Source organism: Panthera tigris, chromosome A1 (assembly GCF_018350195.1).
Source record: "Panthera tigris isolate Pti1 chromosome A1, P.tigris_Pti1_mat1.1, whole genome shotgun sequence".
NCBI lineage: Eukaryota > Metazoa > Chordata > Mammalia > Carnivora > Felidae > Panthera > Panthera tigris.
In genome coordinates, this window is record NC_056660.1 from 158009579 (window position 1) to 158034094 (window position 24516).

Below are 24516 nucleotides of genomic sequence, written 5' to 3' on the forward strand. Positions count from 1 at the left end.
GCTTTTGTATTTGTGCAAATTAATTCTTTCTCTTGTGTGCAGACTTCAAAAGCACAATTGTTAGCCAACAGCAGTTCGTTGGAAATTGTCTTGAGGATTTGAGGCTGTATCAGTAGCTCTTGAGCTAAAATGTCTCCCAGAGGAGATAAACATATTTTTACACTGGCTTCTAAGTCCCCTAAGTTCTTGAGCACAGCTGTGTGAAATGAACTGAAAAATCCTGAAATTGTTATGTAACCCTGCTTTTCTCCACTGATGATGGGGAGTGGATTTTACAGGACAACAACAATCCAGCAATTCAGACAAATCTTAGGATTCCAAGGAATTTTAGTGGGCAACTAAATGTTGCTAAAAATTGCCAGAGCAAGACTCAGATGATCACATCAAGTTTTCACAGGAATCTTGATGTCATTCCCTGCACACCTTACATAAGTGCTACACAATCAATAGTGTGGCCCATGTGCTACAATGCAGCCCAGAGCCATGAGATCTGACAAGACCATGATTGACAACATTCCTGCCCCAGATGTGATTCTCAGATCAGCACTATCAGCATCACTTAGGAACTTGCTAGATACAGAATCTTGGGTTCCATCCCAGACCTACTAAATCAGAAATTGCATTTCAAAAGATCCCCACAAGATTCTTGTGCTCATTAAAGTCTGAGAACCATTGAATTAGCCACTAATTAGGCGTTTGGGCTCAGATCTAACATGCAATAGAAGATAGTAGGGTGACAATAGATGGTTTAACTTCTTGGCCATGCTGACTTTGAGCCACCTACTTAACCTCTCTGACTCTCCTCCTCCTTTGCAAGCTGGAGAGAATAATAGTTCCTTTATCTCAGGGATGTTAAAGAGTAAATGTGTTAATAATTATAAAGCACTTAGAATAGTACTTGATTCAAAGCAAGGGAGCTAAGTGTTCCTGTATTTCAAATAATGGTGATGATGTGATAATGCTAAACTAAAGTTTCTTAAACTGACCTAAGTCACACAGAGTAGAAATAGAAGACCATAAGCATTAAAAATAAGTTAGGGACCACAAACTTGGGTTCTTGTCAGTGAAGACCTTTGAAGGAGGGGAAATGTTCATATACCAGTGGCTTTGAGTAGATTATCCCCAGGTCAGCCATGACATCTCATCAGATAAATAGAGTAAGTCATCAAGTATCTGGCACACTTATTGAATATCAAAATTTGAGTTAAATTATTGTTTCTTTTATCTTTTATGATCATAAATCTGAGCTTCTGGCCAAGTCTGATTGCTAAGAAAGGCAGAGAAAAGCTCCGAGTAAAACTGAAAGGTCTTTTTTAATAGTTCAAATGACTATTGCTTGGAAGTTTGGGACTAGAATATGTTTGTTATAATATGCCCTTATAAGATATGTGCCATATACAACTCTATTTATTTGCTTATGTTTATCATAGTAATTTGATTTTACTCTCTAACCTGTTGATAATCAACCTACTATTGTATCTCTGATTTGGCCATAAACAACTGGACCAGGATAAAAGGACTGCACAGATATGCTTGAGATTAGGGATCCAGATAAAGGCACATCAGTATTTTACTTTATGTAAAATATATTTTATAACTAACATAAAGTTACTAACCAATTAACTTTAAAATACGTATTGTAGATGTGAAATTTTCCATGATTAACAAGTGTATCATTGTGTGCAATTTAGTTGGGCAGAAGGATAGGTATGTGTAAGGGCTGTCTAAAATAAATTCATATTAGAACTTCCAATTGTTTTGAATTGGGAAAATTTAAATAGATTATGATAAAAGGTACTAAACATTTATATTTCATACATTGAGAATAAGCATGACCTGAGTAGATGTTTTATAAGGTTGTAGTATTAAGCTATTGATGGTCCTTCTTGCCATTTAATCTCATTTTCCTCCCTCATTAGTGGACTATTTGTTTTAAATTTGACCCGAATACATCTTTAAAATCATTTCTACCTTTATAAATACAATTAATTCCCTCGTGTCCAGGTGGTAGAATCTCTTCTGCAAGTATATATACAAATAAGAACAATTTAGATATTGAACAAGGGGAATTACACAGGTTATTGTTCAGAGAGTCTGATGACATTTAGTTTATATGTAGATGATATTTGCCTAAGGTACTGAAATCTGCTTCTGGGAAATAAACTTCCAGTGTGAATAGACAGAAAATCTGCCTCATCAGATTTTCTTATATCAGAGTTTGCTCACTTGAATTGCTCAGGCATCATGATGTTGAAGCTCTCTCTTTTAATTACTTGAGTAAACTGGAATAACTTTCCTAAAAAGAAAAAAAAAAAAACCAACTTTCGTTTTAAACGATCAAGATCTAATTAATCAGAGAAACATAGCTCATTTGTATTGGGGAAGCCAAAAAAGAAGAGGGAGCAAATTCCCACAATGGTCTTTGTTCCTTGGTGTTAACAGATTTAAAACACCTTTACCGCAAACTTTACCTCTGTAACGACAGTGACTCAGCACAGCTGTGTGCCTTGGCCCTCTTGCCGTACCAAGTGGATTTTGTCAAGGCATCTGTGGTGAGGGTGAAGGAGCTCATTCGTTTAATGATACATTGGTTCAAGACGTCATTTGCCAAGTCCACCGAGGAAAATAAGTATGTAACCAGCACATGGGCACCATGTGAGCCTTCCTCTTTTCATATCCCTTTCCTTTATACTTCCAGGCCCCACCTCTTACCTTGGTAAGCAGAGGAGAGGGAAATATAGGGAGAGAGGGAGAGAGAGAGAAAGAGAGAGAGAGAGAGAGAAGAAAGGGCTGTCTAGAATATGGAACATCTGTATTACATTATTCTGAAACAATATAATGGTTTGGTAGGAACCAAAGAATAGAAACAAAAATATTCAGTGGCATAGCCAGAGGGATTGATGCAAAGAACGAAGCCACAGGAAAAAGAAAGGGGAAACTACCAGCACAATTTGAGCTTCAAGTGTTCCTTCTGCTGTAGCCAATTCTATCAGAGGCAGAGTTGTCTTTCAAAGAAGGGGGATCCTCAAAAGTTGCTATGTGCATGTTCTTGATTCTTTCCTTGCGTTTGCTGGGAATAAGCTCTAACTTATAATGATCGGAGGTGAGGGAGACAGTGACTGGTTTGAGTATTTTAAGATAAACTTTTGATAAATAAAGACATAGAATATATCTGTTTGAATTCTCCTTTTGGCAGAAATAGCAGAGACAGGAGATTTACTATAACATATTTATATATGGCCACTTTCTACAAAGAGTATGTCTTCTTTGTCTTTGTATAAAGTTACTAATAATCTTGACTTATTCATCTGAATCACCCACTGTTTACTTTGTATATTTTTATGTTTACCATAGAAAACATTAGTCACTTTGTAAACATATATTTCTATATAATTACTTCCTGTATCTAAACATCTCTGAACAGTCTATATGTTTTTTCTCATTTGATTGAGCAAAAATTTATTATTAAAAATAGAAGAACAGAAGACCAAGAAAGAAAGTTTCTTGCCTGAGTAGATCCTTGGTCAGATTATAGGCCTGGTTTTGAAATCTAACACTGTTTTTTTTTTGTTTGTTTGTTTGTTTTTAACGGAGAGCATTTAGAGGCCTGCAAAGTAGCTTATCTCTTAGCGTAGCAGAACAATAATTCTAATACTTAAAAAGGTGCTATTGTGGGGGAAATTGGACCACATATGTTATAATATGGTAATTGGTTTTCTATTTTGGGAAAGTAATCTGGTAGTGTTGTATTAAATATTTATTATGTGTTAAGGATTTTAAAATATTCAAACCATTTGTCAAGGTAATTCCTTTATAGGTTAAAAAAGTGATAATAAAAAGTGAAAAAAAAGAGTTTATTTATTAGTTGGTTTCAAAAAAGAGTTGAGGTCATTTATATTAAAAATATGTCCTAAAAAAGTACTAAAAATAGAGATTTTTAAGAAAAGAGATGAGAAATACTTCGAGAACTAACCTTACAGCAAATAAATGCATTTAAAGAAGTAATTTGTGTAAATATATTCAGAATAGTACTGCTTAAGATAAAGAACAACAAAAATGCCCCTGAAGAACAAATAAACTTGCACACAAATATGATGAAATACTATTCAAGACAAATTTGGGAAGCACGGTAATTAATATGTGGAAGAAGTTACATGAAACAATGTTAAACGACTAAAACATAACACAGAATAAATAGTATGAACATGTATCAGAAGTATGAAAGTACAGATGTAAATGTGCTGTAAAATGTGAGGGAAAATAGTCTAATGTTTATTAAGTTTTTTCCCCCTAAATTTACTCTCATGTCATATGAGGAGCATCCTCTGCCTGAGTGGTTTTCAACCATGACTTCCTTTTGGCACTTGGGAATACCAGCTGGTTCAAGTGGGGATGGATTTGAAGTCTGGTGTTTGTTGCTGTCAACCCCTCAGGGAGTATTGTAAGAACTAAATTATTGATAGTCTGAAATCTGGTTTGCTATTTCATTACCAGGACAAAAAATTTCGTCTCCTTTTAGTTTTTCCTATTTTCTTTACTGAAATAAAAACGAACAACCAATAATGATAGTAAGAAAATATTTCCATGCTATTAGGGGAAGAACTGCATGATTTTGCAATATGTCCTCAAAAGAGATTGCACTGGCTAATGAATGCCAAGGCAACAAAATATGTGTTTGGATATCAACCAACATGGAATCCTGAGACTATCTGTTTTTTTTTCTCCCATGAGTTTGTTTATAACCCCTAGCTTTAATTTTTATTTTATTTTCCCCTGATGTACATAAGCTGCAGTTTAAAAGACTGATGTAAGAAAATCTTCCTTCTTCACTCCAAATTCCCACCTCCCCAACAATGTTTAGGACATATTCTGCCAAGTTTGTTTTTTACATATGCTTAATTTTTTTTAAAAACAAGGAACAAATGGGTTTGTAGTTTATGTATCACTATGAACATTGTTATTCATTTAATCTATATCTTTTTATAGCTGTACCTAGAGAGCTACCTTCTTTTAATGACTGCAAAGTACAGTGATGTTCAAATACAAGCCACATATGCAATATTAGATATTCTAGTACCCACGTTAAAAGGTAAAATGTAGGAGTGCCTAGGTGACTGAGTTGGTTAAGAACCGACTTTGGATCAGGTCATGATCTCATGTTTGTGAGTTCGAGCCCAGAGTCAGGCTCCGTGCTAACAGCTCAGAGCCTGGAGCCTGCTTCAGATTCTGTCTTTCTCTCTCTTGCTGCCCTTCCCCTACTCATGATCTGTCTCTCTCTCTCTAAAATAATCATTAAAACAATTAAAAAAATAAAAAGGTAAAAAGCACTGATGAAGTTAACTTTTAATAATATATTTAGCCACTATATCCAAAATGTTATCATTTCAACAGGCAATCAATGTAAAACTTATGAGTATTTTCCTTTTTTAAATATGTCTTCAAAATCCAGTGTGTGCCCAAGTCAGACTAGCCACATTCTCTACAGAATGAGTAGAAGTGAAAAATGCTGACCAAAGCGATGGAACATACCAAATTTTAGTAGAGTTGACTGTTTTAATTTAGAAAAAAAGACTGTATTAAATTACATCCTCACCAATAGAATGTGAGAGTGTCTCTTTTCTCACAAACTCACCAATGTTAGATATCATAATTCTTTATATTTGGTCCATCTCATTGGTGGAAAAATTGTTTGATAAACAGTGAGATTGAAAAGAGAATTTCTTGTTTTGTAAACTGTCTTCTGAGCTTAAATTTTTCTCGTAAGTGAATAAATCTGTCTTCATTTTCTGGGTTAAGGGAAGTAGACAACCCTTCGTTCTGTGTGTCTAGATTCCGCAGACTTCCCTCCTCTTACACAGTGGAGCTCCTTACAATTCACATCTGGGAACTGGCAGGAAAGCCGCTGTTGTTCAGCCTGGTGCAGGGAATGAGGGCAGTCCTCAAACTTCTGGTTCGATACACAGAAATTGATGTCGTTTGGCACAGACACTACCATCCCAAGTTCCCCATTTTTGTAAAGGTTAACCAGAAACACACCAGGTAAGTATGTATCTTCTCTATGCCCTTAGGCTATAAGAAGCATGTTTACCATCAAGAAAGTCTGGAGCAAGGAGTTGCTTTATTGTCATTCATTGTAAATGAGAAGGCCTTAATTACCACAAAGCCAATTCCCTTTGATTACTTCTCACAGAATCTTACTTCTCAAGGGTGAATTAAGAATAATTTGAGTAGAATGAATCAAATGTGGATGTAGATGGCAAATGGGGAGGTAACTGAAGACTGAAACCAGGGAAGAAATGCCTCCCGAGGTGAAGAGGAAAAATGAGAGGGAGTCAGAGTTGGAGGGGCAGAAGCAACTTGCTGTTTTCTGATAGGTATTAGTCCCGCGTGGACTTGCTTCCACCCTTCCAAGAGTCCTGTTCTTAACCAAATTCCTTTTTTTTAACTCTGACATTCCCCTTTCTCACTATACTACAAATTGAAATTGAGTTTAGAAATGAATAGTTTTGTGTTCTGTTTTGTTTTGTTGTAGGCCGTTCATTTTAGACCCCGTAAATCCTACTGTCAACGTGTGTGACACCTGCAATGCCTGGGACGAGGTTGCCCTGGTGGCGAGGCATAGCCTGTTGAAGCCTCTTTTCAGCAGAGTAAGAGCTGAGCCCCCTTGGCTTTTCACAAACAACTGGTAAACTGGACAAGGAGCTACTCTCCTCAGATTGTTTTTTTTTAATATTTAAAATGTTTTTTATTTTATTTTTGAGACAGAGGCAGAGACAGAGTGTGAACAGAAAAGAGAGGGAGACAGAATCTGAAGCAGGCTCCAGGCTCTGAGCTGGAAGCACAAAGCCAGATGCAGGGCTCGAACCCATGAATCGTGAGATCAAGACCTGAGCTGAGGTTGGATGCTCAACTGAGTGAGCCATCCAGGCACCCCTGTCCTAGATTTCTATGAAGAAAATATAAAGGACACAAAGCACATTCCCAGTGAGAGTGCTCTGGACGAAAGGCAGCAGGAAGAAAGCTTGTCTTACTCTAATTCACCATATTAGTGACCCAATCTTTAATCAACATACTGATGTAAGTCATCATTTAAGATAAAAGGATCTATTTCAACCTTTAGGAGAATTGAAACATCCTCCCCCATGTTTTGGATTTGTTTGCTTTGGTGGTCTCATGACCAAAAAACATTAAAACAAAATCTAAGTAGCCACAGTGAATAAATAAAACAAAACTCCCAGGTCATTTGAGAGACAATTATCTGAAAGGGTAAAATAACTCCCATTTTTTAGTTTTAATTCACTATCATTTCAGGTTGACTTTTCAATTCTCCTGGTAACCTAGTATTTCATTGGGTCACCTGTGTTTTCAAAATTTCCCTATGAAAACCTGCTTGCATTAAGTATGGTGTATTCGCTTCCAGACATAAACTTACAAATGAATACATGGAAAGATGGAAATATCTGGAAAAAACACAATGGATTGCCTCAAAATAAACTGCTCCCAAATCATTTTATGACTGCCTATGTCACGACTCAGGGGTCAGAGTGGAGCCATTCTTAAGGTTTCAAGGTGCTTAGCCATAAGCAAGGATAAATAAAATACTCGGGCTATTGAACTGTCCAGTTCTGCAACAACTGTTTTCAATTGGTGGTATCAGCTGTTTTCCTTTCTATTAAGTAGCGTTAGCGGCCACTGATAATGAAAGCCAGAGCCCACCAGAAATAGACCAGAGGAAATTTCCTGACTCACTTGCATAGCAACAATTCATCAGCATGGAAGATGTATGAAGTGTGACTTCAGATTAATGCGAGTGATTAGGCTTATCCACATGACAGAACTCTTACATATAAATGAGCACTGGCCCCTTCAGGCGAGTCCTCAGAGAACTTGTATGCTTATATTCCAGTGATGTGATTGGTCTGGAAACACTTTTGGACTTCCCCTCAGGGGAGAATGTTCTTTTGAACATCCTTAATGGTGACAAAATTTGTCCTTTGAGGGTGGATTTGATTTTTGGAAATGGTACAATGTATTCATAGTGGACATCTGTTGTTTTCGTCTACCCAGAATCCTCTTACCCAATTACAGGTTGAAGAGACTGCATTTGTTCTATTGTTCACTCTGCCTCTGAAGACTCTCAAGGAGAAATATTTTTAAAATGTTAGGAGGTGCACTTCGGTGGCTTAGTCGGTTAAGCCTCTGACTCTTGGTTTCAGCTGAGGTCATGATCTTGTGGCTTGTGAGTGTAAGCACTGCCTGGGACTCCACGCTGACAGCGCAGAGCCTGCTTAGGATTCTCTTTCTCCCTCTCTCTCTGCCCTCCCCTACTCATCCTCTCTGTCTCTCTTGAAATAAATAAATACATTTAAAAAAAATAAAAAATAAATAAAATGTCTTGGGAGATGTCCATCTTTCCTCATTTTGGTGACTGCACCCATATCCACCTCAGGTGACTCCTCCCCCTCCTCCACTAGATCTAAGTTGTTTAGATGGGATGACTTAACCACTAGTTCTATGGGGACAGACATGTGATTCGGGCCTGGCACAGTGATTGTTTGAACTGAAACACCACAATAGCGCTCAGTTCTGGGATTTGGGTTTGAACTGCTGGGAAGAGAATTTCTTCTGCTGCTATGAGGGAAGCATGACACTACTGGTCACCATCTTGCCGCTCCAGGGGACAGCAGGCCTAATAATGAGGCCGACACAAAAGAAAGCCGATTTGAGAAATGAGCAATGATACACATGTGCACACTTATGTACATGTCTATATCATGAGAGAGACCAAGTCCCGGTTTGTGCTCCTGGACCCAGATGTACTTGCAGCAAAAACTATCCTGGGACTTTTGTGTCACAAGCCAATAAACTCTCCTTTTGCCTAGTGGTTTCTATTTGGATTTCTACCTTACAATCAAGTGAGTCCTGACTAGTCTAGTAGAAGAGAGAAAGACTGGTGAATGAATTAACTCATCATCAAGGAGTAAGGAAGGCACCAACACACTGTTAACAAATTTCTACTGAAGAGACATTCATTGAGCACCTGCTAAGTAGTTGATCTAAATAGTCCAGTTGCTAAAATAAACTAGTCAGTTCAGGATGGCAAGAAGCTTTCAGCCAACAAAAGAAACTGCTTTTCTTCCTTTGCTTGCATGGATTCAGAGGACCATTTCCAAAGAGGAGTTCATGACAGGAATGTCTTTGCCAAAGACAGCATTCTTGAGGATTGTTAGAGAAGGTAACCAGTTTTTTAAGAAGACAACAGTCATTTGAGATTATGAATTCTGTCTTTTTAAAAATAGAGTTCTATTTTCCCTCTGTGGTCATACCTCCTGTGGAAGGTGAGAACACAGTGCAGCAAGGGCAGGATGATCAGCATAGGATACATAAACTTATTTCAGAGCTGGGAGGACTCCTGGCCACATTGGAGGGGGAAGGGGAGTGAGTGGGGAAAGGTGATCTCTGTCCCAAGTTCTAAATCTACTTTTCTCAGCAGCATGTTTATCATTCGAAGAGGCTCTTTCTGATGTCAGTTTTTTTGGGTCTATGCTGAGGATAAAAAATCCAGAATAATAGAGTATGATTTTGCTCTGAATGGTTTCCTTGGTTGCAAGGTATGTGATCCACTCAGATAAAGAATAAGAAACTTTATTGCAGGGCACTTGAGACACAGCTCTTGCCATCGTCTCATGGGCTTCCTGTGTTCACCTTCTCCTTGCCTCTCCGCCTCTCCCTGCATCTGCTCTCTGCACCAACCAGTGTCCCTTCTTTCTACTGACCAGCTTCCTCTACTGACTCATGGTTCCTTCTCCTCACTTCAGCTTGCACAAACCATCACTTTCATGAACATGACTCTTCCAACTTTACCTCCCAACTCAAACTGGCAAATTCTTTTCATGTTTCTTAGTTCACATTCCTGAGAGGACAGACTGATCAGTCCATTTTGGAGTTTTGAGCCAGATTACTCAGAATCACTGGCTAGTTATGGGGCAGCTGTGATCAGGATGGGGCAGTGTCATGTGGAACCTAATGAGAACACCAAAAAGCAGGAAATCTAGGAGTATGGGGGAATGGGACAGGTTCCATGGCTAGCCTGTCCAAAGCCTGTCCTGCTTTGTGTGTCTATGTTTTTCCCCACCAGCCCTGGTGAAAACAGTCTGCAGAGAAGCTTAGTAACTGACATTTTTAGGTCACAAAAATGTTCCTGTTTCTAGTGATAACACCTCTTAGAAATTTTCAAAGAGTTTGTAAGAGGGCAGTAAAAAGTCACCTCTCTACTTCAGTAAGTCAGAAAGTAGAAGAAACCATGATCATAAGAAGCAGCAAGTGATGGCAGTGGGTGGTGTATTGGCAAGGTAATCTATGGAGGAGCAAGGAGAAAATAAAGAGCCTGGAGAACAAATTTGGGGATGAGAAATATGCCTCGGGAGGTTTTCAATACTATGCCCTAGCCTCAGCTGTCCTTGTTCCACCCTCCCCTGCCCTCTTTCAACCTGGAGAGGTATTAGGTCCAGAGATCAATATTTGGGGTAACCTACTGCTTATGTAGGCTAGTCTGGGAAACTTGCCACCATATATGACATTGCTCCTATAGAAAAATGCGCCTTCAGGGTTGAACAATTGACTTACAAATGTATTTGTGGAACATAATTGCTGCTAAAATGGGAACTGCTAAAAATAGATTGCAATCTGGGATTTTCACTCCTAAACCTCTAGAGACTCAACAGCTTTCAAGAAGCTTCTGCTTGCCTTTCCCACAGCCTACTTTGCTCCAAGGAACAAAGTGCTACCAGGGTTTAGTCAGGTTTAAAGAAGTAGCTTTAACTGTGAGCTAAAAGAGATTTCCACAGTTTCTAGTAAAGGGATTAAAAGTAATTCCAAATGTTAAGGCCAAAGTGATAAAAGAGTGGGAGCTGCTCTTTTGGTAGAGAAAAGGCAGCCATATCTCTGTGCCCCTTCTGTTTTTCTCCATCTTCCTTCCAGAAAGGATAGAGATAACCTTCCCTTCTCTTCTTTATTCCTTTCTGCACTCTACCCCAAGAGGCTAGTTATGTCAGAAGAGGCAGGGCTGTTCTGCCTACTAAAAATGTGTTAGGTAGCTTTAGGCCAAAAGAGCTCAAATTTAAGTGTGATCAGAAACACCTGGTGAAGTGGTAAATAACCCAGACCTTCTCCTGTAATTTGGTCAGCAGGTCCGGGGTGTGGCCCAGCAACTTGAAGTTTTAAATGAGTACCCCCTGATGATTCTGGTGTAGATATTTTACGTACCATATTTGAGAAAGAAAGCCTGGACCCTGGGGCAGAACGTGGATGTACTGCTAAGATACAGTGTATGTGTGTGTGTGTGTGTGTGTGTGTGTGCATGTGTGCGCGTGTGTGTGTACACGCACGCGCATGGATATGCAGGTGCTTGCCCCTCTTTAGTTCTGGGCTCCAGGAGATCCTCTTGCTCAAGCTGAAGGTTTTGGTTCTACCTAGCTCAAAAGAACTCAACATTTGAATTGGGGCCTAGGCCAAGTGGAATAATAGCTTCCACTAGTTAGATCATAGACCTCTGAGCCAGACCTTGGTGGATAGAGCCGTCATTCTCAAACCTCGCTGCACATTGAAACAACCTGGGGAGCTTTAAAAAATACTGATGCCTGGGCCCCACTTCCAGAGAGTTTGATTTCATTGGTCAGGGTATAATCTGGACATTTTGGAATTTTTAAAGCTCCTTGGGTATTTCTAATGTGCAGCCAGAGTTGAGAACCACTGTGGTAGAAAAAAAATGATTTTCTTTTTCCTAGGACCCTGGCTGAAAACAATATTCACTCTTTTACACCATAGACACCATAGAAGAAAACTTGATACTTGCATTTCTGCAAGGCAGAACAAAAAAGTATCAATGATATAAAAGTGATAATATCTTGAATAGTGTTTACTTTTAAATATAGTCAAGGATAATGAAAATATTCTTAGTCTGGCTTCTTTTGTCCATGGCAAGAAAGAAAGACATGGCATGATATAACTCAGAATTCTCTAAAGTATCTTAGAGATGAAGTCAACTATGATAATACTGTTGTCTTCAAAAGCTTCCCCGAAAGAAACAGGGAAGTGTTAAATCTTTATGCTTTCTTTCTCTTTTTCCTGAGACATAGATGATTAGATTCATAGTTGATTATGGTATAGCATTTCAGGACTATCTGTGATTTTATTCTCCTTTTCTAGAGGTAAGTGAATAAATTAAATGGAAAATGTATCAGTGAACTACAGCTTTTGAACAAATGGACAAATTCTGATCATTAGAGGAATACTGTCTTTATTAGATTGACAATATTCTAATAGGTTCACACACTTAGTGACTAGTTTGTTTTAAGCTGTTTTTTCATAGCAATTTGGTATATTTGGACTTTGTGAAGATTAAACCATTCTTGTCAAAATGCAGTACAATTCTGTATTTAAGAATGATAACATTTATCTTAGAAATAGGCTACACAGGGCTGGTCTGAGCTAGTTTGGATCCATGCTTAAAAGTTTGAGACTATAAGTCTGTACTCAAGATTCTAAATTGGAGGTCCTTGGACAGAGCAATCCATGGACGTTGGGGAGGTTCACAAACTCTCTGAAACTGTTTGCATAAATTTGAAGGTATATGCTTCACTCTATTTTCCTAGGAGAAGGTCCATAGCTTTCATCAGATTCTCAAAGGCATTATAACCACAAAAGTTTAGGACCCAGAACTCCATATATTTAAAATAGAGAATCTTCCACTTTAATCCCCTTCAACACAGTGTATCACTGAGAACAAGATACAAAAGAGGAAGAAGAATCTACTTTGCTTTTCAACATGGCTCTTCTTAGGTCTGGAATTATAAATGTTTAAGTGATGTACTGGCAGCCCTTATGTCTTAGCTAAAATTGATTTGCTATAAATGAGCATTAAAAGGCTCCAGCAATGGCAGAGATTCTGAATTTTGTTTCTTTTGCTATAGGTTCCATACCATTCCAGGAAGAGTGGGCAGTTCTGACCAGGTGGGAAAACTGCCATTGGCCAAGGGCAATGCTTTTAGTTCACGTAATAGGTACAGTTTTCTAATTATAGAGCAAAGAATAAATTTTAACATTTTCCTTGCTGATTCCCCTTCTTGGATCTAATTAGATGGTGTCAGCTTTAGGTGGTCATGGTCAAAAGCTGCAAATGCAGCAAAGATGGACCTACCTATAATCACACCCAACATGGGAAATTACGGTTTTATGAAATGATAAAGAGTAATGACTTTATGAAAAAATTGCTTTTAACAGAAAGTTTCCTTAATGTTAAAATTTATTCAACTTGCAAACATTAATTCGAATTTCTTTTTAGGATTATAAGGGAATATAGTTTTAGTTTTATTCTAGGTGACACTTAGCCTCATTTTGGGGAGAAATGTGACATTTGTTAACACAATATTTTTAAATTAAATTTATCTAATATTTATAGTATTACCTTTCATGACAGAGTAAGGCAGTAGGTAAGAAGCTAAATTTTCCCCTGGTGTGAGAAATATGATATCTGAAATTAATTTTTTTATTTTAAAGGCTAATTCCAAAATACATGATCCATATATATAGTTTTCATGGGGACTTAAGGAGTGATAATTACATCTGCACATATTTATATATGAAGTTAAGCTATCATACTTTTGTAAACTTTAATGTAAATATAATGGTTTTAGCCTTCAGGAACGTTAGTTTGCATTCACTTAAACATGAAGAAAAAGAAATCTTACGTAACATTGAAAAAACTGTATCCTTTATTTTGAATTATTGGACTAAATGCAAGATAATCCTTTTTATGTTATAAAGTTGGAAATTCCTACAAATGTCTAAAATTCACACTGCTGCCATTCTTAAATTTGAGTGACCAGAAACCATCTACAGATTGGTCTGTATTTGCTTTTGGTTTTCTAATCAGTTAATTGACCCAAGCCATTTTCAAAGAGAGATGACAATGTCTAATTAAAACTTGGAAATGACACTACATTTGAACTACTCCTGGCTTATGTTCTTGAACAAAAATAAAGACAGTTAAAGACTCCTTCTCTCTAATGCACGAGAAACAATCAAATGCAAGCACTGTTAAAAGCTAATGATTTTTCAAAATCCAGTGACTGTCTCCATGATACATAGATGACTGTGGTGGCAAAAATAAAAACAAATCAACCTGAGTTATCTATTTGCAAGTTAAAAATGAACATCACTGTTTGCAGGACTCATTAAAATTAGATACTAATTCTTCTTGAGGAATAGGAGTACTATTCTAGGTGAAATTTATCCCCATACCGAAGAGTGTGGATTTTTTAAAAATTATCATAACTGGCATTTTAAGCCAAGTTAAATTTATCACGTATTTTCACTATTACCACTTTAGATCTTTGATAGTGGGATGTCCAGATAAAATTGCCACTGGAATTTTGGATTTTACCTAGTAGAGTAGAAGTGTCTCTTAGTTTATAAAGCTTAGGAAGAAATTCTGACCCATGTGTATTTTCTATGTTGTTTATTTAATCCCAACTATTTTTGAAAATTGCTCTCATGCTACTTTCCCCAGTCCCAGCTGGTGTTCTTTTGGGGGATGCTACACTGGCCCATTGTTTAAAACAACATACATAATCTAGGAAGGCACATGTCAACAGGGCTTTAGGTTAGAGCCAAACCTGGGAAATGTTTTTCAAACAATTCTGTCTCCATCCTTTCAGTAAGAGGAGGAACTCTTGAAAGTGTGATGGGAAAATTGTTGGGACCTGTAAGGATCCTATTACTCTGAGAGTCTATGAATGGAATGGGTGGGAAGAATTAGTACAGCCTTCAGGTGGTAGCTGTAGGTGGTAAAGCCTCCAACAACTTCCTTCACTGAGCTTCCTAATGTTAGAGTCCAGCCTCTGCCAACCTCAGGCCAGCTGGAACCTGGCCTTGCTAGTGGTAGCCACAAAGAGCCGTTAGGCTCAGCTGATCATCACTGGGTGAGGAGGTGTCAGGATCGCTGTAGATCTGAGTCAGGGCTAAACTCAGGATTTCTTTCTTTTCTTTGTAAAAACGCAGTTCTTGTCCTGCTTTCCTGGCTTCCTCCAACTCCCTCAGGGCCATCCGTAGCTCTTGAGAGAGAATTCCTGGAGATTCCTTTTCTTTCATGATCCAGTCCAGGGCCATGTGGCTGCGCATCTTTTCATCTAGGGAATACTGTGAATAGTAGGAGATGACTTCCTGGAAGCCAAGAGACAAAGTCCAGAGTGTCAATGAAGAGCAACAAAGGCACCTGTGTTCATGGCTTTCCAACACCTCATTTCCTTTGTCCCTGCCACCCCCCACATCCACATTCATACAGGTTTTACCAATAACTGAACCTCTCTGATGTTTACACATGGAAACAAAATCCCATGATATACTTCTTAAAGCAAATGAAGGGCCAAGCTGGTCAAGCAAAGCAGGGTCACTTCAGGCTAAGTCAAAACACTACCACCAAGAATGACTCAATAATGTTCACAACAGAACTCTGACGTTGCTAGAAAATGTCTTCCTTAGAAAATGCATTCCTTCACACATGGATATTACCTCATTTATTCCTTGAACTCTTCTGCCCAGGATTTTCTCCTTCAGCAAGATGGAGAGATGGAAACAGTTATATGGAAAGATTAGGGTATAATTGGGTTTGGTCTCACCCCCTGCAGAAAGCAGGAGGCTTTGAATCAGGACAAGACTTAGAAACCAGGAGAGCCCACTTCCTAACAAGAGTCAATTTGTTAGCTTAAGGAAGATAGATGACAGTCCAAATGCCTCACAGCAACTACAAATAGAACTTTAAAAGTGTATTGTGGAACATAGGCATTATCATTATTGATATAATGGTAACTTCATGTACAGTATTTCTTCTGCAAACAATTAAAAATTGGCCACTACCTGTCAATTTTCATGTGAAAAAAATTGCCAATACATTGTAACATAATGTATGGGTTTGATGGATACACTTTAAGAAGATCTTGTAGAGTGGATGCTTTGCTTATTTTTATTTTCAAGAACATATGGTATTTATTTATGACCTTAACAAATTAAAAACAACCATGGAAAAGTGTTTATAACTAACCCAGTGAGTTTCAAAGGCCTTTTATAAAATCAAAGGAAAAGAAAAAAAAATAGCCAAAACCATTGTCAGCTACTTATTTCTTTTCCATCTTTGACATTTTGAAAGCCAGACTTTCTAACCAAAGAACAACTAAAAACTCCTGGGGCTGCAGTGCATGGAAAACTCTTATATCCACCCACATCTAGCTGACTAGTAGAGGCTTTATTCCTCATACAAATTCCTGTTAGCAAATTCTCAAAAATAAATGGCCATCTTTCAAAGTCTAATGGTGCATAAAGAAAGCAAAGAAAGCATAAATATTGGAAGATAGCAGGTGAAAGCTGTTCAATACACAGGAGAGGGTTTGCCTTTGCCATTAAAAAAAGGGGGGAAGGGTGCTTCTCATAGGTAACAAAGAAATAGTGAGACCCCATTTCTGAAAAACAAGGAAGAAACTTCCAAACCAAAAAATTGAGGTGACTGAATGCCAGCTTGCCCAGCTTTATAATCATTTCTGTTGCCCTTTGGGGACTTTTAGTGGATAACTTTACCATTCTTCAGTGAAGCAGTTCAGAAACAGTACATTCTCAAATTTCTTTCTGCATTCGAGAACAGAAGAGGGCACAAATTCTTTTTTAATATATATAATTTATTGCCAAGTTGGCTAACATACAGTGTATACAGTGTGCTCTTCGTTTTGGGGGTAGATTCCGGTGAAGGCACAAATTCTAAGGTTGGGCAGGCGTGTAGAGTAGATTTAGCACCTGACTTAGAAATCAAGTCTGTCTTAATGATCCCTCCATTCTGGCATTTAGTACAGGTAGCTAAATGAATCCCATGTCCAGGCAATATTCTCCTTAGCATGCCTAGTTGGTCAGTCCCTGACTCAAATAGATTGTTTTATATATTTTTTTCCTGTATCTTCTGCTCTTAATAAATAAAGTACCAAATTTAAACAGAGAAAAATCCAAATAAAGGAAATCTAGGAAGATGACAAGCCATCTGCTCAGTCTCTATGACATAAACCTGTTCTTGATTGGAAAATCTCACCTGTCGGGAACACTTTGTTTCACGAAGGGCTTTTAGGCTTCCATTCCAGTGCAGTAGTTGGAAAATGGTCATCAGCTCCTACAAAACCCAAACACCTGTCTTTAATCTCAAAGCAGAAATGTGAAAGTGTGAGAGATGGGTAGGGCATAACTCTGATCCCCAACTATCTCAGGAAAATAGAATACACAATATCATCAGAAAATTTTGAGACTTTTCAAACACTAGAGTCTCCAAGATTCTCGAGCATTCTTTCTTCCCTCCTCTGCCACATCCATATTTGCACAATAAAATGACTAAGTAGTTGAAAAATATCTTTCAACATTAAAAATACATATACTGTAACAACTCTACATTCAAGAAGTTATCTAAATATACCAGCATATCTCAGAATGATGTGCAGGCAAAATTATTCATTGTACTGTTTTTGAAATTGCCTGAGGCTGGGAATATGTTAAATGCTCATTTTTAAGGAAATGGTTTTAAAAAGTATGAAACTTAAGGGTAGCAGAATATGCTACTCCAAAATATAAGTTTAGGACATGTCATTCCAAAACATGCCATTTTGGTATATTGATTATTTTAAGCCACTTGAAAAACATCAAATGCAGTGACAGTCTTTCCCTGAACTCCCCTTATCTGCCTAAAGACAAAAGGAACTTGTTTTGATAAATCTCCTCCTGAGGAATTTTATCAACCAGGGAAGACCAACTCTTACTATAGAAAAGGAAACTGGAGGTCCACACCATACCCAAACAAACTCTGTCACAGAGTATTATACATCCTATCTATTCTACTAAGGGCCCATTCATCTTTATTAAAAATCATTTGCTATCCCCTAAGAGGCCTACATCTCCTGCCTCCCCTTTTCCTATCAAGATGGTATTTTATCATAAATTCCAAGCCACCTCAGGAAGATACTTATTTTTCCCTGAGTATCTCTCATATATATGTGAGGTATATATGCTAATAAACTTCTGTTTTTCTTATGTTAATCTGTCTTTGATTGCAGGGGTCTCAGCTAAGAACTCATAAGGGTAGAAGGAAAATTATTTTCCTCCCCTACAATACATTCTTGCTACTGAATACTTTCATTCATGGAGAGAGAATGAGAAGGCACTCCAGGTTCTAGTATAAAGAGTCTTTATGATGTGGTGTTAAAAGAAAAGCAAGATGCATAACACATATACTGTGTGCTGGTATTTGATTTAAAAGAATAGAAAACCCTTATAAATGTTTGCTTGTAAATGCCAGAAGAGTTCTGGCAAGATACAAAAGAACTGGGTAACATAGTTGTCTCTGGGGAGAGAACAGGAATGTCTGGAAGGATGGGGAAGGAGATCTCCCTCTGACATTCTGTGTTACCTATTGAGCTTTGAATCATGTGACAATATTACATATTAAAGAAACCATTTAAATTTTAGCCAAAAAGTAAATATAGATAACATATAATTGACAAACCACAGAAACTGTAAAATTCTCCTATGTTTATAAATTCAGTCAAGAAAATGCATACAAATATGGGTAATAAAGTGTAATTGACCTTAAAACCAATCCACAGTCCCTATACCCAGTGGCTGGGGCTGAGCACATCATTGAGTTTCTATCAGCATCTTTTCCCTTGATGATATGAAGGGCAAGGTAAACTATATGCACATACTGAAGATTTTATTTTCCTAATGCGTCTTCCAGTGAAATTATCTGCATTTTTTTTCATTTTTGGTCAGAGAGACTACCCCCCCCTCATTGTGGATTAACAGCATAAACAACACACACAATGCAATTAAGGAAATTCCTGGTCATGACACTAGTTATGAAAACTTAACTTTGAGACAGATGTCCTACCGACCATTTAAAAAAGCTGATTGTTTTGTCTTTACCTCTGCTTGCTCAGGAAGAAGCTTAAATTATGAAAATGAAGAGACCTAAGGCATTCTAAGATTTCAGATATCTTAAAATTATTGAATTTTAAAGCTATAAGATGATCAGAAGAGCAAATATCACCATTCTTATGTCTAAAATTGCCAGTAGAATGTAATTTTTTTCCCTTCTTTTCAGTTTGGAGTTTTGTCTATATTCTATTATTCAAGTAAGCACTCAAAGGGCCCATAGAGACTTCAGTAAAAGCAAAACCATGTGTTTCTATTAATTAAAATAATTCATGGATACCAGCAGAATTACTCCTCCTACCCCAAACAGAGATGCCACTATCTGCCTAGGGCTCTGGTTCCACTGCTCAGGGAAGCTGCCCCTCTTATGCCCTCTCTTTTCCACTTCTCCCTGGTCCAGATTTTCAGTCTGTCATGTCACTCTGATAATTTGGAAAAGTGAGAGTGGGTTTGTTCTACAGCTAAATCTTATGTAATCTGCTTCTCACCCCTGTGCTTCTCAGCAAGGTAACCCCAGTGACTGAAGAGGGTAAATCTGTGCTACCTTTCTCATTGTACCTTTAAACCTACTCACTAGAGACTTGGTAGCCATAAAAATGAAAAGGAACACTTTTTATGTCCTGATAGGAAACAGTCTCTGTGATATTACAGGAGGGCCACTATTTCCAAATAAGACATCTCTTTCCGTTTCATGTTTTATTTTGTATTCTAGTGTATATATCTGTTTTTTAAAATAATGCATACCACCTCCACTCCTCCACTTTCCCCCCAACCCAAGTTTATAATGGTTACACTCAGTAAAACCCAGAAAGATATAGTGAGTTTCTTCTGTGACTTTCAACAGCCCTCTTGATATTGTCCTTGTCTCCCAGTTTGAGAAACAGCCTACAGGGCTCTTAATTCCACCATCCTACAATTTTTGCCTTAGTAACATATTCTTCCTCCAATGTCTTCTAAGCTCTCATTCTTATCTATACACTAACTACTGCCCCCTTTCCAGATAAACTCTTGGCATTCCACCCAGCAGTCCTCCTAAGACTTTAGCAGCCACAATTCTGCCATGAACAGAGCCAAAAACTGTTCCCATGTCCCTTGGCAACCGACATCTCTCAAAAACTTCCCCACAGAGACTTGAACTGTTTTTCACTGTGGAAGAGCCCTCCTCCTTACCCCTTATGGTTTGTCCAAATTTCTATTCCATCCCCAAGGAGTTTTTGCTGCAGCAGAAACACAACTGCCTCTTTCTCAGTGCTGTTTTTGTTCCTAAAATCCCACAGGGAAGATGACCTTCTTTCTGCCTTCTTACATTACATCCCAATCTAGTCATTGCCTTCCTTTGTAGAGATGCTAATCTTATCATCACTATGTAAAGTATATTGAAATATTTCCACATTCTTCCTGTCCTACTTCTTTATTTTCCTTCATAAGACCACCTTTACTATCCTCAAATCTTCCCGAAGCTGTTTGAGCCCTTCTCTTAACCCCAGGAAATCCTTGTATGCCTCTCGTTGATTCCATCAGAAATCCCTGCATTATTGCAGATTGGCAAGGAGAGCAAGGAGAGGGCTGCTGTGGGCCTCTGTAAGGATTCTCTTCCTAGGCCATCATAATCCCCTGCTGCCTGGTTTTCATGGTTTTGTTTTCTACCTGTCAAAGCCTTATCACTTTAATTTTTTTTTTTTAATGTTTATTACTGAGAGACAGAGAGACACAGAGTGCGAGCAGGGGAGGGGTAGAGAGAGCGGGAGACACAGACTCTGAAGCAGGCTCCAGGCTCTGAGCTGTCAGCACAGAGCCTGATGCAGGGCTCGAACTCACAAACCGTGAGATCAAGACCTGAGCTGAAGTTGGTTGCCCAACCAACTGAGCCACCCAGATGCCCCAAAACCTTATCACTTTAAAGGAAATATGTTTGGTGAGCTATCTGACCTGTTCCTTATTCATGTCTTTGTGCCATGCTTCTTGTTATGTGGCTGACCTAGAAGCCTGGGGAGTCTGGGTAGGCTGACAGGTAAACAAGAAGCTGGCCTATAAGTTGGGTTGGGACTAGGGTGATATTTGTTTGTTATGAATTTTCACACATTCATTTTGAGTTTTTAAAATATTGCATTATAGGGGTGTCTGGGTGGCACAGTATAGTGGTGTCTGGGTGGCACAGTCACTTGAGTAGAATTCTTGGTTTTGGCTCAGGTCATGATCTCAGGGTCATGGGATCAAGCCTCACATTGAGCTCCATGCTGAACGTGGAGCCTGCTTAAGATTCTCTGTCTCCCTCTGCCCCTCTCCCTTGATTGCACTCTCTTTCTCTAAAAAAAAATAAGAAGAATAAAATAAAATAGTGCATTATAATATTGTCTTTGTCATTGAGTTTTTTGAAACTCCTTTAAATTTTGTGCCTGAGGTGAATGCTTAATTCTCCTTTTCTAGTCATCCCTTCTGGTGAGTCTGTCTCAGGGACAAGGCCAGCTTCATGAACTTGTGATCTGTGCAGTCACACAGGACCCCAAGCTTGATTTAAGTCTCCACCGACTTGAAATTCTTAGCAATTTTTTTTTAAAAGGCCCTGCATTTTTATCTTGTATGGGCCCCAAGAATTATGTAGCCAGTCCTGATCAGTAAAATAAATTTGAAATCAAATGGAGAATCGAGCCCTGTGTTTTCTTCATCTTTAGGAAAAAGTGCAAATTGCAGCTTTCATTCTTCAGTTTTCCTGGTTCAATTTGTCATTCATTTAGTTTAAACCACCACCAGCTGGGCTCTGTCCTCAGTGCTTCCTGGTGTTGCCTCCTATTAGGAACAATGTTTGCCCTTTCAGCTACTTTGTGGGGAGAAAATGCATGCTGCTTCTCTCTAGAACTCTGTCTGGGAGACTCTCTTGGTTCTGTGATTCATCAGAAATAAGAAAAACAAACACTGTAAATGGAGAACTTGAAAAACAGGTGGGCACCATCTCCCCACCCAAGAGAATGGATTTAAGAGGAAATTTGTTTATGGGATGAGGTTTTAAAAGGCGACCTGGAGAATTTAGCAAAGATGTAAATAAACAAGTCGTCCTTGGACTGCATTAGGCTTCAGAGTAAATATATTAACCAGCTTCAGTCAAAGTCTGCCTCAAATCTGACCTTGACAAGACCCAGTGGCTAGTGCTGTCGCCATCCCTCCCCCCAAACACCAGGCAATTTTCTGTATGGGAAGGCTACCCAGCTTCCCTCCCACGAAGTGAACGTAAGCAGAAGCCTATCACGTTTCCTCTGAGTGCTGCCTCCTTGACAGCCCCCCTGGAAAGCCTGCAGGCAGTCAGGAGACACCCGCCTTGTTTTTATATGGTATAGTCATCCGTAGCTAGATACAGACATACGTCTATTACCCACCAGGGGTACTGAATTGCTGTGTCGGCTACAAACAGCCCAGGTCTGTGGTCAATTCCCATTATGTGAAGAAACAAGCTGATGCATTTAACCCAGGCCACCAAGGAATGTGCTGGGACCCAGCAGGCAACCTAGAACTGGCGGAAGGAAAAGAGATGTGTTCCACAGCCGTCCTCCTGGGTTGCCAGCATCCCTACTGGGGGAGTGAGTTTGGATTTTTCCTGCCCTCACATCCTCTTCCTTTGTCCCCCATCCTGTCCCCAGCCTCTGTTCTGAGAATTTATGAACCATTTCCACAGTTTGATTCAAGTTATTATTTCACATACTTAAATACCTTACTACATAGACCACACAGAAAACATACAGCCCATTGCAAGGTAATTAAAGTATTACTAAAAGGTGGTTGAGTACAGCCTTTCATAGTATTTGGACAAAATTTTAAGAATTTTTAAAAATCCTGCCTCCCTCATCTTTGCCAGATTAATAACCTAATTGCATTCAAAAATCATTCTTAGTTTTCTGAAAACAGCTACTAAATCACATATGAGCTACTATGTACTAGAGCAGGCAGCATTCATTTTATAGTAAAAGAAGTACAATTTTCTTTGGTTGGGGTTGAGAGGGGAGGAATTAAAATACATGAGGTTCTTCCTTGGGGAAATTACTGTACTAGATGCTGTATAAATGTCACGTTATGTGCATTCCACAAAAATCCTACACAATGGGCATTATGATTCCTATTTTATGGATGAGAAAATTGAGTCTCAGAATACTGAAGTGCCCAGGTGGGAAGTGATAGGGCAGGTGTCACACAGTCTGTCCAATTTTGACAAATTGGTGTTCTTTCTTTTGTGTTATCCTCTTCCCTTTCATTTTTTTCTCTTTGACTTTAGATTATTTATGGGGGAAAAGCACGGACCCTTTACAGTTCCACCCTTTTATCCTACAGCAAGACCCCTGAAATATTTAGTGCAGGGAGGTATCTTTTCCTCATTTGAAACCTTTAGGTTAGATAAAGTTGCCAAGGGAATCCATCTGGTAGCCTTTCAGGTGAAGCAGTCTTTCTTCAGAAGTATATGTAATAACAGTTGTCAATATTCATTATTTTTAAAAAAACATTTTTTTTTAACGTTTATTTATTTTTGAGACAGAGAGAGACAGAGCATGAACGGGGGAGGGTCAGAGAGAGGGAGACACAGAATCCGAAACAGGTTCCAGGCTCCGAGCTGTCAGCACAGAGCCCGACTCGGGGCTTGAACTCCCGGACTGCGAGATCATGACCTGAGCCAAAGTCGGCCGCTCAACCGACTGAGCCACCCAGGCGCCCCAATATTCACTGAGTATTTACCATATGCTAAGAAATGTTCTGGACTCTTTCTATATTGTCCCATCTAACGCTCACCATGGCACTGTGAGGTAGTGCCAGTACTAATAGTCTCCCTAATTTACATACAATGAGGAAACAGATTTAGAGGTGAGAAGCAGAGCCAAGCTAAATTGGGCCAGCCCACTTCAGAGTCTGGGCTCAGAATCACTGAGCTGATGCATGCCCCTGTCTATCCCAGAGGGTATGCTTTAGGGATACCCAGTCTCTTCAAAACCAAGACAATCAGCCTCAAAGGCCAGTGAAACCACTGTCACTTAAAAAGAAAACGGGATGGGCGCCTGAGTGGCTCATTTGGTTAAGCGTCTGACTTCAGTCCAGGTCATGACCTCACAGTTAGTGGGTTCAAGCCCCACATCAGGCTCTGTGCTGACAGTGCAGAGCTGGCTTCAGATCCTCTGCCTCTCTCTCTGCCCCTCCCCGACTCATAAGTACTTACTCTATCTCTCTCAAAAATAAATAAACATTAAAAAAAAAAAAAAAAACAAAACTGGGTGACTGAATGAAGAGAGGGTAATTTTGAGGACAAAACAAATGCCTAATGAAGGAAAATACTGATTTTTTAAAAATGGGCAGGAGGGACGTATCCACCTACAAAGTGGCTATGGCATTGCAGTCCAGAAAATAGTTTGAAAGGTATTTGAAAGCTGGTGGCTTCAGAGCTCAGCTGTAAGACCACTGTAACTACACCATAATGAACATTTGGGTCCATAAAACATTGTATCTTTGATTGCTTCTCGGAATCTAACA

The 24516-nt window shown here is 38.8% G+C and overlaps 1 protein-coding gene across 1 annotated transcript in view; it reads right to left on the reverse strand.

The window, feature by feature from the left end:
- Positions 1-12350: 12350 nt before the first annotated feature.
- LIX1 (limb and CNS expressed 1) overlaps positions 12351-24516 on the reverse strand; it is a 59908-nt gene continuing 47742 nt past the window's right edge. The window contains exons 11-12 of the mRNA XM_015536083.2: positions 17129-17206; positions 12351-15222 (exon numbers count right to left, since the gene is read on the reverse strand). Coding sequence (XP_015391569.1) covers positions 14935-15222; positions 17129-17206 — 366 coding nt within the window. The 3' untranslated portion in view covers positions 12351-14934. The remainder of the gene's footprint in view (positions 15223-17128; positions 17207-24516) is intronic.